Below are 18842 nucleotides of genomic sequence, written 5' to 3'. Positions count from 1 at the left end.
AGGCTTGAACTCACGACCCTGAGATTAAGAGTTGCATGCTTTACGGACTGAGCCAGCCAGGCAGCCATATAATACACCTTTAGACATCTATTTATAATCAAGGCAGCATACTAAATTCTGAATTTCCTGAAATCTCTTATAATTCTCATTTACACTTAATGGCCTTAAATACTGTAAAAAGCTTGATCCAGCAGCATATACCTTGTAAACTCTACATCCAAAGTGTGGCTCGAATTATGACCCTGAGATCATGTTCTACAGACTGAGCCACCCAGGTGCCTTCAGCAGTATGTGTCTTACCCTGGGTGGCTCAGTCCCTTAAATATCTGACTCTTGGTTTTTGGCTCAGGTCATGATCTCACAGTTTATGAGTTGGAACCTCGCATTGGACTCTGTGTTGGCACTGTGGAATCTGCTTGGGATTCTCTCTCAACCCCTCCCCCCCTGCTCCCCCTCCTCTGCTTGCTCAGTCTCTCAAAATATAAATTAAAAAATTTAAAAAAAAAATGTGAAAATAAATAAAAACGTAGCAATAAGAAAAAAAACAAAACAAGAAACTACTAGATAGTAAACCCAAAGAAGATATGAGCCCTTTCTCTTATTCGCCAGTGCCACAGTTTCCAGAATGTACTTGGACTTGAGGGGTGTTAAATGAGTGAATGAAATACCAATTTGTAATTTTGTCTACCTTCTCGAATGAAAAGAGATACAGAAAGATACCGTTCCATTAGATGTCAGTTATTTCTATGGCTAACCACGAAAGATGACCTGCCCTGTCATCTTTTGTATCCCCGGAGCTTAAAAAATGTTGAAAGACAAAAAACAAACAAAAAAAAAAAACAGAAAACAAAAAACAAACAAACAAAAACGGGAGGAAGGGAGAGAGGGGCGTCCTTGTGGGGAACAGGTCAGAATAGGACCCAAATCCCATTTTGTCACCAACAAAATTTGCAGCCTACTCTGTCCTCTCTGAAAATTGCACGGCCTTAAGACGAATCAATTGCAACTAGAAAACTCTTTCAGGAACAGGCACTTCCCACTCCATCAAAGTGAGGCCAAGTTGACAAAACCGCAAAGACTTGGCTAATTCAGGCAGAAGCTAATTTATTATTATTGGCCCAAAATTACCCACTTTTTTTTTCCTGTGCAGGCCAGTATCCACAACCGCACTGACGCCTCAAGTAAGGCGAACGTTTTCACCAGTAGCTGGTGAGGAGCCCGGTGTTTCTCAGCCAAAACCCTGGGAGACTGGGATTTCTGCGGTGTAGTAATCCAAACACCTCGAGTAGATGCACAGCCTTTAAAAATCCGCATCTCGTAAGAAATTCCTTCAATTTTCCATTTTACAAGCGGAGGAAACAAATCTCCTCAGCTCTTCGGGGACGAGCTCTTTTCCAAATAACACAACCACAGGCAACTCATCATCCTGAGCCCTAGGCTGGGCCACACACACCCCAGCTCTTAAGGGTCACAACCGAAACAGTTTCTGCCCGCCTCTCCTTTAAAGAAGCCGCGCGCGGTTGGGCTGCCCTAGAGTTCAACTTCCGGCTACATAGTGAGAGGATGTTTTCCTTCTGGCCACACCCTCCTAGCCACGCCCGCCACGCCACGCCTTCCGGGAGCTAGCTCCAGCAGGCGGGCGCGTAGGAGGGGCGGGTCCGGGTAGGGGTCGCCCTCCCTCGGCGGCGCTCAGTCACACCCCAAGCAGGCGGATAGCGCGGCGGCGCGCGCGCGCGCTCCCGGTGCCCTCCCCGTGACGTGCCTGGCCGAGGCCGCGCAAGGGCGCTGTAGCTGCCAGTGCCGCTGTCATGGCGTCCGAGGCGCTGGCTGAAGAGAACCCGCCGCGGTCTCCTTAGAGCGAGGGGCTGGCGGCTGGGCATGGAGAGCGGCCCCGAGAGCCTGCAGCCACTAGAACACGGGGTGGCCATCGGGCCAACGCCAGGGACAGGTTCTCCGCAGGAAGGGCCACCGGAGACCAGGCTCGCCGCCGGAGATGGTCCTGGAGTATGGGCGGCGGAGAGCAGAGGCGGGAATGGGCAGGGGGCGGCGGCCGCCGGGAGGAGCCTCTTGGACTCCGTTTCTCCCGCCGGCTCTCCTCAGGTTCCCAGACCCTGCAGCCCCTTTCCGGGCTTGGACTTGAAGGAGAGCGATTTGGAGAACATTGCTGCCCAGAAGGCGCCTCTGAGAGGGCAACACAAGGTGACCGCCTCGCCGGAGACCGCGGAGGCCGGAGCGGACCATGGATTGGGTCCGGCCGGAGACGCCGGCTGCCGCGCGGATTCCGCCGGCACCTGCCGGGCAGAGTTGGCGGCCGCCGGCTCCGAGGAGCCTAGCAGCGCCGGCGGCCTCAGTAGCAGTTGCAGCGACCCGAGCCCTCCTGGGGAATCGCCAAGCCTGGACTCCCTGGAGTCGTTCTCTAACCTGCATTCTTTCCCCAGTAGCTCTGAGTTTAATAGTGAGGAGGGAGCAGAGAACCGGGTCCCCGGGGAGGAGGAGGAGGGCGAGGGCGCGGCGGTGTTGCCCCGGGCTGTGCCTCTTTGCCGAGAAGAGGAGGAGGAGGAGGAGGAGGGGGAGGAAGCTCAGGTACTGGCGGCCTCCAAGGAACGCTTCCCGGGACAATCTGTCTATCACATCAAGTGGATCCAGTGGAAGGAAGAGAACACACCCATCATCACTCAGAATGAGAATGGACCCTGCCCTTTGCTGGCTATCCTCAATGTTTTGCTTCTGGCCTGGAAGGTACATTTCTGCAGCTATTTCCTACAGCTTTTGGGGAGGGGGAAAACGGGGTGAAGGAGCTGCTGCATGTCAGCTGACGGTTTCCTCTTTTCTTTCCTCGTTCTCCCATGAAATTCGTTCTGGGACTCTTGTCCAAAGAATATTCTTATATGTATTTTGTAAAAAGAATTGCCGGCAACCTCAGGTCTCTCTAGTGTTTAAATACGAGTTCAACATTCAGTTGATGTTCTTAAAAACAAGGACTTAGAGCACCCTAAACCCTAGGATTATTTTTTTAACTGTGTTTTTCTGTGTTTCCTTCTTACTGACTGTCACATATGCAAGAGTGAAGAACTGGGGAAAATGATCTTTAGAAGTTACTTACCATCAATCCATGATAGCAGGGAACAAGTTTTGATGGTTATGTTTAGCCGATTTTCCAACTAATACTTGCTCCATTTGGGTGTAGATACTTAAGGAAATGGTGATAGGGAAGATGTGGCCCGTTAGACAAATTCCATTTAAGGGAAAGCATTGGTCTGAGCCCAGTTACCATAACTTCTTGGTTTTCAAAGATTGTTTTCATTTTATGCATGATTTTTATTTGCCTTGTTTATTTGTTTCTGATTAAACAGTTTGGCATTATGACTGTTATTACATTATTGCATACTACTTGCATCAGAACTTGTCAAGGTTAAGGGAATTAAAATTGTAATGACTCAAATAAGAAAAGATATATTCAAGGTAAAGGAACAAGAAAGGTAAGGGCCCTTCAAAAGTTAAAGTATATTGAGGGGACTCAGTGTGTTGTGTATAACTGAAGTGTCTTACTCAAGCTTGCAGTTTGAGGGTGCTGAGATGCAGGATCTTATAGCACACCTCTTATTTTCTAATTGATAAGTATATCCATTGATAAACTGTTTCCTAGAAAAAAATAACCTGGATTATTCTGACCGGTTAGGAAAAAAATTAAGTAAAGGAAATAGCATATATTACGTGCCTTCATCTTCCTGTTACTAGCAAGGGCTGATGCAAAAGAAATAAGATTAGAAACCTTAGCAGTATCTGGTACATAATGGCACTCAAATGTTTGATGAAGACTGTGTCTGCTTTAGCTGGGGAGCTATTTGGGGTTGCATCATTGACTTATTAAAGGACAATGCAAGGCAATACGTTATAAATACATCTATATATGTATACATCTGTTTATATAAATATAAATTTTTCAGTTGTAAACAACAGATTGAAATGTGTTAGGTATTCCAAAAGGGGAAATTTTTCTTTAGTCTGTCATAGCCCCAGAGAGCTTCATGGAATTGATGGGTCTTATACCAAGCTTTTAAGGAAAAGTAAATTTGAAATAATAAGAAAAAGGAATTGTGGGAGCGCGAAGGATATAAACAAAAGGGATGAAAATAGAATGGATTGTGTGTGTGCGTGCGCGTGTGTGCGTGCATGTGTGTTTATTAGCCGACAGAAATGGTAAGTTCATACTGGTGAATAATAAAAAGTAAGACTGAAAGGTGAAGAACCACTTGATGAAAGCCCTTAAATGTCAGAGTCAGACTTGATATACAGGCCAAAGACCCTAGTCTTTTTGTAGGAAGGGATAACAGTTCTTTAGATTTTCTTTTCTCTTAGTTACCAGATAGTACTACCAAAGTTCAGAGGAAGGAGCAAGTGCTATGATCTGAAATATTTGGAGATAGATGAACTTTGAATTGACTCTTTCAGACATGGCTTCAATGAAATGATCAAACATTTGAGTTCCTACTACGTGTGAGGTACTAGAAGTACAAAAACAAGCAAGATGCAAGTCTGCCCTCATGTAGCTCCCATTTAGTGGGGAGACACATATAAATAATTACAGTGCAATGTGATAAGTTCTAAATGTGCTTTGGAATTAGAAAAGGGTAATTGGGGATGCGTTGTGTCAGGGAAAGCTTTATAAAAGAGGTAATCTATGAACTGGATCTGAAGGATGAGTTGATAGAAGGCCTTCCAGCCAGAGGGAATAGTGTATTCAAAGCTGGTGAAGCAGAAAAAGATTTGTTCTTTTTCATGATTCAAACCTTGGTTGGAAGTGCAGAGTCAGAGGGAAGGAAATAGCATTAGCAGGAAATAAAATTGATAGTTGTGTTAGACTGTTAATGAGCAGGCGTGCTTATTAATTTGGAGGCTATTTTATAAATCTGTGGTTTTTAAGTCTCCTGTCTGCCTCCAGGCTATGGCTACACACAAATGTTACTCATCAGTAATCAGTGATTGATAGGGAGACAGATTAAGAGAAGCAGGGTCTGATAAAGCAGTTTTCTCAAAGAGAGCCAGGGGTGCTAGAGGTCAGAACTATTTTCACAATAATACTAAGCTATTATTTGCCTTTTCATTCTCATTCTTTCACAAGTGTCAGTGGAGATTTCTAGGCTATATGATACGTGATAATATCATTGCTCTGAGAGTTAATGGAATATGTGCTTATTCTTTTTAAAATTTTTCTCAGTTTTCATTTCTAGTATGGTAAGTATGGGTAGATATAACCTACATAGACCAAAGCTCTTTGGGGTCCTCAATAATTTTTAGGACTGTAATAGTCTAGACACCAGAAGGTTTGAGAAAGGCTGAGGTAGAGAAAAATAGTGAATAGGGTACAAAAAGTAGCTGTCAGATTTCACTGTAAACACAAGTGGTGCTTACACTTTATATTTAGCTAATCATAGGGAACTCGACTGAGAATAATATGATGGAAGTGGTCTTGTTTGTTTGAGATTAGACTAGGGGTAAGATTGTAGTGTAGCAAGAAGTGTAGTGTAACATGAAGAATTGACGAGGATGGCCCTTTTGGATGGGGAATTCTCTGCCCCTTCTCTTTGATGAAGACAATGTTGGAGCCTAAATGATCGCTAACTGGACAAAGGAAATGAAGATGACCCCACCTTTTCTAATCTGGGTAATAGAGATTGCGTCATTCAAAAGATAAAGTGTTTTCAGCTGGGAGATGTCAAAGTTTAGTTGTGTCAGGTTGGAAATGTCTGATAGTGGGACATGAAAATATAAATATTCATCATGCCTCTAGAAGCATCGAGTGTCAGGGAAGAGGTCAAATTATAGAGAAAAACTGAATGGGGGAGTTATTGCATAGACCTAAGTATGGTAGTTTACTTACCATAAGTATGAGAATAAATGAATATTTCATTGAGAGTGGTGAGCCATAGTTCTCAATTTTTTTTTTTATCATTGAGAATATGTGGGAAACTACAAATTGCCAGCTTAATTCCTCCTTGTAATTCTCCACTCCCTCTTCCATCCCATTCTCCAGTAGACAATAGCGAAAACAGAGAACAACGATTAAACTTGGTGGGGGAAAGGCAATAAGCATTAAGAGTGAGAGCGTGTAAAAGAAACCAGTATAGGCATAATGTGACATATGACTGAGAACTGGAAATAGGACAGTGTCATGATAGTAGTCTTGGAGAGAAACTGTGATAAAGCGGTCAGTTATCAATTGTCAAGTGCAACAGCATCAAGGAGCTATTGGAGTACAAAAGATTTTACTGAAAAAGGATGGGTGTGAGGACAAAGATGCCGAAAAGTCAGAATAATATGGACTCCTCAGAATAGGTGGTAAAGTTCTCTTCAGAGGAAAGGAGCAACAATCTCATTTCTGAAGTAATGGAAGGAATGGGACAAGGAAGATACAGAGACAAGGTTGTGTTAAGATAGAGAGGCAGATGGCAATTGAGGCCTCATTCTCCCATTTTGGCACAATAACAATTGACCTTATCAGCAATCACTATTGAACCTGTCAGTAATTAGCAAGGAGAGGTTTTAAAGTTTGGAGGGGAGGATTGTATGAGAAAGGCACATTGTATTTTAAAGACATTCTAATCTCATAGGGATTATGTCTTGGAATTTGAGGCATAAATAGAAAGTAGTAAGTAGCAATGGATAAATTGGGGTTATGCTTTAAAAACTTGTAGTATATACATTTTGCTTTGTTTCTGTTTGTTTCCCCAGTAGTTTTCTAATACCTGGAAATAGGAACAGAAAGAATGGCTGGTTAGGGTTATATCAGGGACTGAGCTTTCCAAGGGCTGATTTGTGGAGAGTCAATGGAATTAGAGTTGAAAATGAAACAGGTGATTATGTCTTTGAAGGAAGGTGGAGTAATGAGAAAAATCAATAAACTAAACATGTTGGGAGGATTTGAGTGATTCAAAGAAAGTAAGTGCCATAGTTCTGGATGAGAAATGATAGTTAAAATTATCAAACAGTACTGTGTTGGAAATATTGGAGTTTTAGTTATAGATAGGTTGCCTTAGGACTGATGAAGAGTAGGTGATCGTTCATAATCTCTGAAATAGTTGAGCTGTGATAATCCAACAAATCAAAAAAGGAAACCTATTCATTAAATTTAATTCAGGCTTAAATTTCTATTTCTCTTTAACTGACACCAGGTAAATTTATGCTTTGGAATATGTATTCATTTTGCTTCTTTACTTTAGACTAAACTTAATGTTTTTTTTTTTTTTATGGTTTTTCTTTAATCTTTCATTTTATCTATCAAAAACAATGCTAGGGGCACCTGGGTGGCTCAGTCAGTTAAGCAGTTAAGCATCTGACTCTTGATCACCTCAGGTCTCTCTGCTCAGGTCATGATCTCATGGTTTGAGCTGACAGCAGGGAGCCTGCTTAGGATTCTCTCTCTCCCCCCTTTCTCTGCTCCTCTCCCACGTGTGTGTGCACATGCACGCGCTCTCTCAAAATAAATAAATAAACATTAAAAAAAAACTACAGTGCTATTTATAGGTGTATTTGAAGGCTATGACCCACTTATTTAGATGTGTTTCAGGGTGCCTGGCTAGCTCAGTTGGTAGAGCATGTGACTCTTGATTTCAGAATTGTGAGCTTGAACCCCACTTAGGGTATAGAAATTACTTAAAACTAAAAAAAAATGGATGTGTTTGTAAAAATTAACAAGTCAAAGATATAAAATTTAGTTTCTGATGATACTGATAACATGATAGTTATGTTATAAATGTTGAAGCCAAGTGATGGGTACTTGGGAAATTCATTATGCTATTATTTTTCTATTTTGTGTAACTTAAATTTTATACTATGAACATTTTTTAAAGTTTCTCCATTAATATCATCATGTTTATGAAAGTATTCCTTTAATAGAGGGAGTCCTTGCTTTGTCATACATTTGTTGTCTTATAGAAAGAATGTTATAGGTTCTGAGAATCAAACACTGAAAAAAACATATAAACTTATTCTGTACGTTATGATAGTTTTGTAATATCTAATGATTATGTAGCATTTTAGTAGAAGAATGAATACACTGTTCTAAATTAAGATGCTGGAAGTACATCTCATTTCCTCCCCAGCCCTTTTAGGTAGGAACTGAGACCATCTCCTACTCCAAGTCAAGAGAGGAATGCCAGGATTCTGAAACAAGATTTTTTTTTTTATATTAAAACTGGTTTCTCCAGACATTACACCTAGAATCTGTAAAATAAGGTTGATACATTTGATTCTATGAAAACTGAAAAAGCTGAAGGTTTAAAAAAAAAAAAAAAAGACAGAAAGTCCCTTTCTCACCGCAACCCCCTTCTTCCCCCCAAAAACGCTACCTGAAACTAAACCAAAACACACACCACAAACTGAGGGAACAGTTTGCCAGATTATGTGTCTAATGGTTAATTTCTTCATTTACAAAGAGCCCTTATAAATTAAAAAGAGATGAGCAACCCAACAGCAAAATGAACAAAAGGCCATTACCGGAAAATTCAAAGATGTTCAAATGGATGGCCTCTCTGTTATTACCACTTGCACATGAGGCATCATGAAGGTGAGCCTCTTGTCAGCAATGAGTATGACTCTACCTCTCCCTCCCTGCTTGAAAACTTTTCTTGTACTGTTTTCATACACCTTGCTTCAGACTGGTTTTTACTTTTTTTTTTTTTTTCAAACTTCCTGACTTATAAGAACGTTGCAATCATATAAATTTTCTCACATTTTCCTTTTCCCAAAGTAGGCACAAAGCTCTTTTGAGTCTTTCCAAGTGTATTTATTACTTATAAAAGTGGAAAAAAAGATTCCATTTTAGACTCTGCCCACCCTTTTTTTTTTTAAATATAGATCCTGTAAGAAGAGATTAATAACTTCACACGGTGGAGTTTTGTTTACACAGTAGATGCAAGTAACATTTATGAGACTTTCATTTCCAATCTCTTTTAAGAATTAGGATTGGTATTGTATTTCTTCATTTGTGAGATAAAATGGATGAGGACTGATGATAGTATGACTACTCCATTGGCTGGTTGCCCTATTAATGATGGGTTCATTTTCTCCTCTCTCCTTGCTCCCAGTAGTCCTTCAGTGGATGACTTTCCCGTTCCCCATCCACCTTATCTATATTGAGTGCCAGGTGAAGAACATTTGAGCATAGATGGTACCAGCAATCATATGGCTTTGAAAAATAGTAGTACTCCATTATTTTTTTTTTAATGTTTATTTAGAGAGAGAGAGAGTGCACATGCTTTCCCTTGTGCATGCACGTGAGAGAGGGGGAGGGGCAGAGAGGAGGGGAGAGAGAAAATCCAAAGGAGGCTCCATGCTGACAGAGCAGAGCCAGACCTGGAGCTCAGTCTCACTACTGTGAGATCATGACCTGAGCTGGAATCAAGAGTTGGGTGCTCAACTGGGCCACCCAGGCACCCCACCCCAGTACTTGGTTATTTTTATGTCCAGATACACTGCTAAATATTTTACATGAATTATATGCATTTCCTCTTAATTTTTTCAATTATATCATGAAATCCTTAGGTAGTGTTCCTATTTTACATATATGCAAAACTGAGGTACATAAATTTTAAATAACTTGCCCAAGCTAAGATTATCACCTACTTCAGAACTTGAGATGTTACTTGGGATATGTGGTTTGGAAGTTAAATAGTGGACAATAAGTCTGGGACAAATCAGTCTGGAAGAACCAGTGATAAAGTCAGAGGAGCAGAAATAGCCTTCATGATTCCTTAGAACAGATCCTGGGGATCTGGTACCAGTTGCTCTTTATACAGACTCCTTCCATTTTTAGCCCCCTCTGCTTCACCCCCTGTCCTCTGAATTATCTGGCACTTCCAGTGTCAGAGACTTTCTTAGCTTCTGTGGTGAATGAGCTTGTTTTTCCCTTCAAAGTTTATGAAATGCATTCTTTGATATTTTCATTAATTAGTAACTTCTATCTCTACTACAACTACCCTAGTTCAGGCCACCTTCATCTTATCTGGACTACTTCAGTAGCTATTCCCATCTATTTTTCAAGCAACTAATGCAAACTTTCATTGTCACTTATTCTCTGGGTAGATTTTTCAGCAACTAGGCTTTTTAAAGTCTGTTTATTTTGAGAGAGACAGAGAGTGTGTGCAAGCGTGTGCAGGGAGGGGCAGAGAGAGAGGGACAGAGAATCCCAGGCAGGCTCGGCACTGATAGTGCCGAGCCTGATGCAGGGCTCAAACCCACCAACCATGAGATCAGGACCTGAGCCAAAATCAGATGCTAAACCGACTGAACCACCCAGGCGCCCCAGGCTTTGTGAGCTTCTTAAATAGATATCCACTGTACCATTCTTCATTGCTCTGAAACTCTTTGATTGCATATAAAATAGGATACTTTTGAAAATCTAATATGTATGAATGTATCTGCAGTTTCTGATGGTTTTAAATAGTTTTAAATAGGCCTTGGTGTTACTCTGAGGATGGGGTTTTATTGTGATAGAAATTGATGGCAAACATGTTTCAAATTGTTTTTCTTCTTTTTTTTTAATTTACTTATTTTTCAGAGAGAGAGCAAGCAGGGGAAGGGCAGAGAAAGAGGGAGAGAGAAAATCCCAAGCAGGCTCCATGCTGTAAGCACAGAGCCTGATGCAGGGCTTGAACCTAGAAACCATGAGATCATGACCTGAGCCAAAACCAAGAGTTGGACACTTAACTGACTGAGCTACCCCTGAAATTGGCTTTTCTAAGTTGAAGGTTGTCTCATAAATTTTTCCTGAGAGGAAATACTGATGATAAATAGATTTACTATAAAGCCTGAATTTTAGTATTTTTAAGTATAATAATTATTATAAATGAACCATTCTTAATTGGTAATAAATGATAAATAATAAATTAATGATACATATAAGAAATTAGAATAAGAAGATGATATATGATATCCTTTTTTTTTTAACGTTCAATTTTTTAACAATTTTTTTTTTTTAACGTTTATTTATTGTTGAGAAACAGACAGAGACAGAGCATGAGCATGGGAGGGGCAGAGAGAGGGGAAGACACAGAATTCGACACAGGCTCCAGGCTTTGAGCTGTCAGCACAGAGCCCAATGTGGGGCTCAAAATCACAAACCATGAGATCATGAGCCGAAGTCGGACGCTCAACCGATTGAGCCACCCAGGTGCCCCTCTATAATAGTTTATAATATGTACGTTTATTTGCTGGAGCCAGAATTAAAGGTATATTGAAAGGATTCTTAACTTTTTTAGTCTTTATTTTGACAGAAGCTACATTTCTTCCTTTTGATTCCCATTAGTATTTCTAATATTTTTAAAAATAATTTCTTTACAATTTCATCTAAAAAATCATGAGTGCTGTATGATTTACTGTATATTCAAAATTAGTAGGTGCACCTGGCTGACTCAATTACATAGAGCATGCAACTCTTGATCTTGGGGTTGTGAGTTTGAGCCCCCCATGTTCAGTGTAGAGGTTACTTAAAAGTATTTATTTTAATAAATGAAATTTGAACTAAGAAGGAATTGTATTGTTGGTCCGTTTTACCATACGTAATGCAAAAATGGACTGCAGCACAAAAATCAAATAATTCATGTACAAATTAAAAATGGTTGTTTCCTGAGTTCCAACTCAACTTTCTATTTGAATGTTAAACTAAACCTCACAATTCTGAAGCAGATATCATTTCCTTCTATAAACTTATCTACCCGTACCAAATTTCTTATTTTTACTGATTATAGGGATCTTAATTTTTCCAGTCCCCTGAGTCTTAGAGTCAACCTCAGTTATTGTTTCCCCTTTGTCCACTTTTCATTGTACACCAAGTTCTGTCAACTTTTCATTTAAGATATATTTTGGATGATGTTTTACTTAAGATTTCGCTTAAACAAAGTGTTTTGCTATTAAGTCTGTAAATGTTGGTATAATGGAAAGGGTAATTGTTTTTGGAGTCAGATCTCAATTCACATCACAGCTTTGCTGCTTTGGACAAATTAACTTTTCAGCCCATTAGTTTATTCTTAGAACGAAGGTAATGAAATCTGCTTCATAGGATTGTTGTGGATTAAGGGTAACATGCATATTATATGACAATTAGTAGAAGTTGAATATCTTAAATTTTTTTCTGACTTTCCTAAAGAGCAGAAATTGGCAAATACTCAACTTTTTATCTTCTCAAGTAACTCCTCAATTTGTGAAGGTGTTATAAATCAAACTGTGTATTTCCTATTTATTGGTATTCTAATTAAATATTTAAAAATTTATATTATTTGGTCATTTTTGTGCTTACCATCACCTGTATAAACTGCTTATTTCTTAGTTATTATTGGGTCTCCTGCATTTCTCTGCCCCCCACAGAATACCAAAGTCATAGGTGTCAAAATCTCGGCATATCACTTTTGGGATGTTTTACATTCTTGTTTAAGATTTTATTAACACTTTACATGGAAGATTTGTTTTTATTTTTTTAATTTTAGTTAAAAAATTTTTTTAAGTTTTTTGATCTTACTTGAGTCTGTTCTCAAATATACTTCACTCTTTTTTTATTTTATTTTTTATTTTTTAAAATTTACACCCAAATTAATTAGCATATAGTGAAACAATGATTTCAGGAGTGGATTCCTTAATGCCCCTTACCCATTTAGCCCATCCCCCCTCCCACAACTCCTCCAGCAACCGTCAGTTTGTTCTCTATATTTGAGTCTCTTATGTTTTGTCCCCCCCCCGTTTTTATATTATTTTTGTTTCCCTTCCCTTATGTTCATGTTTTGTCTCTTAAAGTCCTCATATGAGTGAAGTCATATGATTTTTGTCTTTCTCTGACTGATTTCACTTAGCATAATACCCTCCAGTTCTATCCATGTAGTTGCAAATGGCAAGATTTCATTCTTTTTGATTGCCGAGTAATACTCCATTGTGTATGTATGTATGTGTATGTGTGTATATATATATGTATATATATGTATATATATACACATACCACATTGTCTTTATCCATTCGTCCATTGATGGACATTTGGGGTCTTTACATACTTTGGCTGTTGTTGATAGGGCTGCTATAAACATGGGGGTGCATGTGTCCCTTTGTAACAGCACACCTGTTTCCTGTGGATAAATACCTTGTAGTGCAATTGCTGGGTCGTAGGGTAGTTATATTTTTAGTTTTTTGAGGAACCTCCATACTGTTTTCCAGAGTGGCTGCACCAGCTTGCATTGCCACCAACAATGAGAAAGAGATCCTCTTTCTCCGCATCCTCACCAACATCTGTTGTTGCCTGAGTTGTTAATGTTAGCCATTCTGACAGGTGTGAGGTGGTATCTTTTGTGGTTTTGATTTGTATTTTCCTGATGATGAGTGATGTTGAACATTTTTTCATGTGTCAGTTGGCCATCTGGTGTCTTCCTTGGAGAAATGTCTATTCATGTCTTTTGCCCATTTCTTCACTGGATTATTTGTTTTTTGGGTGTTGAGTTTGATAAGTTCTTTATAGATTTTGGACACTAACCCTTTATCTGATAATATCATTTGCAGATATCTTCTCCCATTCCGTAAGTTGCCTTTTAGTTTTGCTGATTGTTTCCTTCGCTGTGCAGAAGCTTTTTATTTTGATGAGGTCCCAGTAGTTCATTTTCCCTTTTGTTTCCCTTGCCTTTGGAGACGTGTTAAGTAAGAAGCTGCTGTGGGTAAGATCAAAGAGGTTTTTGCCTGCTTTCTCCTCGAGGATTTTGATGGCTTCCTGTCTTACATTGAGGTCTTTCATCCATTTTGAGTTTATTTTTGTGTATGGTGTCAGAAAATGGTCCAGGTTTATTCTTCTGCATGTTGCTGTCCAGTTTTCCCAGCATCACTTGCTGAAAAGACTGTCTTTATTCCATTGGATATTCTTTCTTGCTTTGTCAAAGATTAGTTGGTCAAATATACTTCACTCTTTAAATGACTAAGAATTACAGAATAATTGGGCTGAATTAAATTTTTAATGCTTATTTAAAAAAAAATTTTAATGTTGCGGTGCTTGGGTGGCTCAGTTGGTTGAGTGTCTGACTTCGGTTCAGGTCATGATCTCATGGTTCATGGTTTTGAGCCCCACGTCGGGCTCTGTGCTGACAGCTCAGAGCCTGGAACCTGCTTCGGATTCTGTGTCTCCCTGTCTCTCTGCCCCTTCCCCTGATCACACTCTGTCTGTCTGTCTGTCTCTCCAAAAATAAACATTTAAAAAATTAAAAAAAATTTTTTTTAATGTTTATATACTTTTGAGAGACAGAGAGACAGAGCACAAGAAGGGGAGGCTCCAAGTTCTGAGCTGTTAACATAGACCCCAAAGTGGAGCTCGAACTCACGAACCTCAAGATCATGACCTGAGCCAAAGTTGGACACTTAACCGACTAAGCCACTCAGGCAATAATTGGGCTGAATTAATGAGGTTTTACTGTATAGTTGAATAATTGGAGTTGGAGTAGCTATTTCCTTTTGTTCAGTATTCTTTCTCTGCTTATGTTATTAATTTGCTCAGGAAATCCATTTAATCCAATAAAATCTTATAGGGTAGGACATCATTTATTTTCCTAGACTCTGTTTGAACTCTTAATTTGGAGCTATATGTTACTATATGCTGAGAAGCTTTGCTCATATTTTAGGAAGAATAAACTATTTGGGAGTACCTTCCAACTACCCTTATATACATGAAAGTATTCATTTACTTAAAAACAATATGTTATGGGGTGCCTGGCTGGCTCAGTCAGTAGAGCGTGTGACTGACCCTTGATCTCAGGGTTATGAGTTTGAGCCCCATGTTGGGCATAGAGATTACTTCAAAATAAAATCTTTAAAAAAATATGTTATAGATTATTACTAAAAGACCACCTGAGAATCTAGGTCTTACTTCGTTTGAATTCGTTTTTTCATTGTAAAATTTAAAATTTAGAGATTTGGACAAAACACCACAGTTATTATATTCTGTATTCTTAGCTAGCTGTTCCCCAACCTGTTTCTTCTTCAGTAAAATCTAAAGAGACAAAGGAGTGAAAGTCTTAGGATCATTAACAAAACCTTTAGCATTTTTTAAAGTATTTTTTTCTTTTTCTTTTTAAATTTTTTTATGTTTAGTTTTGAGTGAGAGAGAGAGACAGACAGAGAGAGAGACAGAGCGTGGAGGAGGAGGAGCAGAGAGATAGGGAGACACAGAATCCTAAGAAGGTACCAGGCTCCATGCTGTCCACGCAGAGCCCAATCCGGGGCTCTAACACATGAACTGTGAGATCATGACCGGAGCCGAAGTCAGACGCTTAACTGACTGAGCCACCCAGGCACCCCTTAAGTATTTTTTTATTTTCAGAGAGCGAATCTCAAACAGGCTCTGCGCCATCAGCACAGACCCTGAAGCTGGGCCTGATCCCACAAACTGTGAAATCATGACCTGATCTGAAATCAAGAATCGGATGCTTAACCAACTGAACCACCAAGGTGCTGCCCCTGCCACTTGTTTTTGAGGTGATGGTGGTGGAGGAAAGCAAAAAGAGAAGCAAGCTTTCAGGAAGATCATTTTGCGGTTTAAAGAAAAAAAATCTGTTGATGGCTCAACAGTGTTAGAGGCAGGCGTTCCTTCACAATTATGTTTATTTGTTCTTAGTTTTAATGAATATCACGAATATTTTGTTGGCTAAGATTCAGGAAATGAATATTTCACTGAGTATGCTTGTGAATAAGTCAGTTAAAATATTTGCATGTTTGTTGTCCCACTTCTAAAATCAGTATAGAGGTTGTCATTTTCTTGTTTGCGGCAAACACATGGTAGGCAGTTGTTATGGTAGGCAGTTGTTATTATTTGGAAATTTCAAGGCTAAACCCTGAAATCATATTTGTAGAAATCTAGGATTATAGTATGTATTTCCCAAATAAATACACTTGTTAGTGCCTTGGTTTCATATTTTGACAGAAATGCCACAATTAAGACTTCTGTTAATTCTTATTTTGACAATTTTATAGTAGGATTACTACATTAACCAAAGCAGAGAATAAGCTCTGTCTGTGGAATTTTCTGGTGAATATATTCTGACTGAACCTGTCTGGAGTGAAAGAATGTATAGGTCTTATTTTATGTAAGAAACATTGTTAGGTGTAAATGAGACTTTCAAGTTTTGACATTTGGTCAGAATGTAAGCATTCACAGTGAATGTAAACTACTGGTTTAAATATCAGACCTTCAATAGTGGTACCAAAATAGCCTGATAAAATATTCTAGTAACAGTTAAAATCATCTAAAGCAGGGATCAGCAAACTTTTCCTATAAAGGACTAGATAGTACGTAAATATTTGAGGCTTTGTGGGCTCTATAATCCCTCTTGTAAAGTTTCAACTCTGTTATTGTTGTGCAGAAACAGCCAAAGACTATCCATAAACAATGAGAGTGACTGTTCCAATAAAACTTGATTTAGACAAACAGGCAGGGGACCATAATTTGTCAATGAATTTCAATTTAAAAATATCCTGTATTTGGGAACTCTGCACTTTCTGGTCAATATCCTGTAAGACTAAAACTGCTAAAAAAAAAAAAAAAAGTCATTATAGTTTTTTGAAAAACATGTCATAGAAAATAAAAAATGATTTAGAATCAAGTAATGATTAAAACCTGCATGGCATCTCTTGGTTTTCAATCACTGATAAATCCCCTGGATGAAAAAAATCATAAGCGTCAATTGTCATGTATGCTCTCATAGGGTATCAAACTGTTCTATTTTACAGGGATCTGTTTTAAAACTTACTCATTGATTAAAACAAAGAAAAAATTGTGACATGCTATTACCACATTTGCTAACATAAATACCAAGAGCACCTTCTTTAATACTTGGGGGAATTGTTGAAGAAATTGGTGATTTAAATGATTTCCTTGGTTGAACAGAAAATAATTCCCAAAAAATAATCCCTGAAGAATGTTTAATTACATTACTGTTCTCCTATCATTGATACTTGCTTTGAGTTTCCATCCTACTGTATTTATTTTTCTCCTATTCCATGAATGTACCACAAGAGTATGCTTTTGAATAAGTCCGTTAAAATATTTACGGTTGTAAATCCATTGGTTGTAATATCTCTGTAACCCATCTGACAATTCTGTTAAAACCTTGACACAAATGTGTTGCAGCTGAATTTAGAAACGTAAATATAATTGTAATGTATATATCTACTTTTAACCTTTTTGTTGTGAACTATAACTCATGTAGAATACATAAAACAGAGATGTACAGTTTAACAAGTTATTATAAAGCAAATGTCACTGGAACTACCATGCAAGTCAAGAAATACAGCATTGCCAGCATCCCAGAAGGCTCTTATATGTCATCTCCAACTATAACTCCTTCCCTTACCTTAGGGCTAACCATAATTCTGATTTTTATAGTATCCATTTCCTTACTTTTCTTTATAATTTTATCACCAAGTGTGCAGTTGTAAACAATATAGTTTAATTTTGCCTGCTTTTAAACTTTGTAAGTGGAATCGTACAGTACAAATTATTCAGTATGTGACTAATATCTTAATACTGTATTTATTATAGTCATTCAGCAATAAAAATGGCCAAGGTAAACTGAAGTAATGGCATATTGAGCTGTGTTCAAGCCTGTCTTCAGTAAAACTGCTCCATGGGTGACCTGTCACATGTTTGGTGCCTCTTCCTGTCCTTTAACTGCATTTTGTAGGAACCTAGTGACAATCATAGTGGGTGGTGAAAGGCATAGCACTTGGCTTTGAAAACAGATTTCTCAATGGCTCTATGAGATCTTATATCACCCTGGAAATTTTATGGTGATAGGATTGACTGTGTTATATTTTATAAAGATTAGTTATAAAGATTTTGGTAACATGAGTTATTAATGTATACATATAGTAGAAACATATGTTTCCTACTGAAGAAACACTTTAATCACCTAAAACACTTGATTTTATAGAAAAAATACTTTGTTTTTCAGGTGAAACTTCCACCGATGATGGAAATCATAACTGCTGAACAGCTGATGGAATATTTAGGTTAGTGTTGAAAAGTGGATGATTTTATATCTCTTTCAAAATAAACATTTCTAAAACTAATATATTACCAAATTACATCTTTCTGAAGTGCTGTTATATAATCTACTTTAAAATTATAATTTTGAAGCTCTTAATTAAAAATTTCTACCCGTATGTTATTGTTTTTGCATGTTAAACCTTTCTGAAGGCTTTTCTAACCAGCATTAAAATTCTGTAATATAAATGAGACTGAGTAACTTCCAGAAAAGAACAAGATACATAATAATTCCTAATAAATTTTAGAATGGGAAATGGTACAGAAATTCTGACATTGCATGTCGAAAGTGTTAAAAAATATATTGAGTAGACTTAAAGATCCAGGAGATAATTTAGAGCAGTGCTATCCAACGTGTGATTCATGGACCTTTGCCAGTCTATGAAATATTAGTTACCAAGCCACAGTGAGATAGGGGCTTGTGCCAAAATGTAAAACATGTACATAAATACACTGTTTAGTTGATCTGAAATGTTTCAGAGCAAATTTTCTTGATGAAGGAAGCAGTGTATTAAGTTGCATACTTAGGCAAGTTTCTTATTTCAAAACAGACTAGTGATACACAGTTTGCAGACCAGCTGCTTTCAGTAGAACTTGTTTACAGAGCGGGTAGCTGTATATCACACTGAAGTCTTTTACAATTTAATGAATAAGAATTTATATGTTTATACTGTTAACAAATATGAAATCTTAATCCATATTCTTAGTTCTTTTAGTAATTAAACGTGTAAGGAAAATTTTGTAAAAAAATTTGTCAGCTGATTATTTTGACAACTAGCTAAC

The 18842-nt window shown here is 38.3% G+C and overlaps 1 protein-coding gene across 3 annotated transcripts in view; it reads left to right on the top strand.

The window, feature by feature from the left end:
- Nucleotides 1-1768: 1768 nt before the first annotated feature.
- MINDY2 (MINDY lysine 48 deubiquitinase 2) overlaps nucleotides 1769-18842 on the top strand; it is an 82653-nt gene continuing 65579 nt past the window's right edge. For 2 of the 3 annotated variants that reach the window (XM_030318084.1, XM_030318085.1), the window contains exons 1-2: nucleotides 1770-2739; nucleotides 17968-18025. In XM_030318084.1, coding sequence (XP_030173944.1) covers nucleotides 1879-2739; nucleotides 17968-18025 — 919 coding nt within the window. In that variant the 5' untranslated portion in view covers nucleotides 1770-1878. Of the gene's footprint in view, nucleotides 2740-17967; nucleotides 18026-18842 lie in introns of all 3 variants that reach the window. The other variant, XM_030318086.1, reaches the window with a different exon arrangement.

The sequence above is a fragment of the Lynx canadensis genome, chromosome B3 (assembly GCF_007474595.2).
Source record: "Lynx canadensis isolate LIC74 chromosome B3, mLynCan4.pri.v2, whole genome shotgun sequence".
Classification (NCBI taxonomy): Eukaryota; Metazoa; Chordata; class Mammalia; order Carnivora; family Felidae; genus Lynx; species Lynx canadensis.
This window is presented reverse-complemented; position numbering and strand designations above follow the sequence as displayed.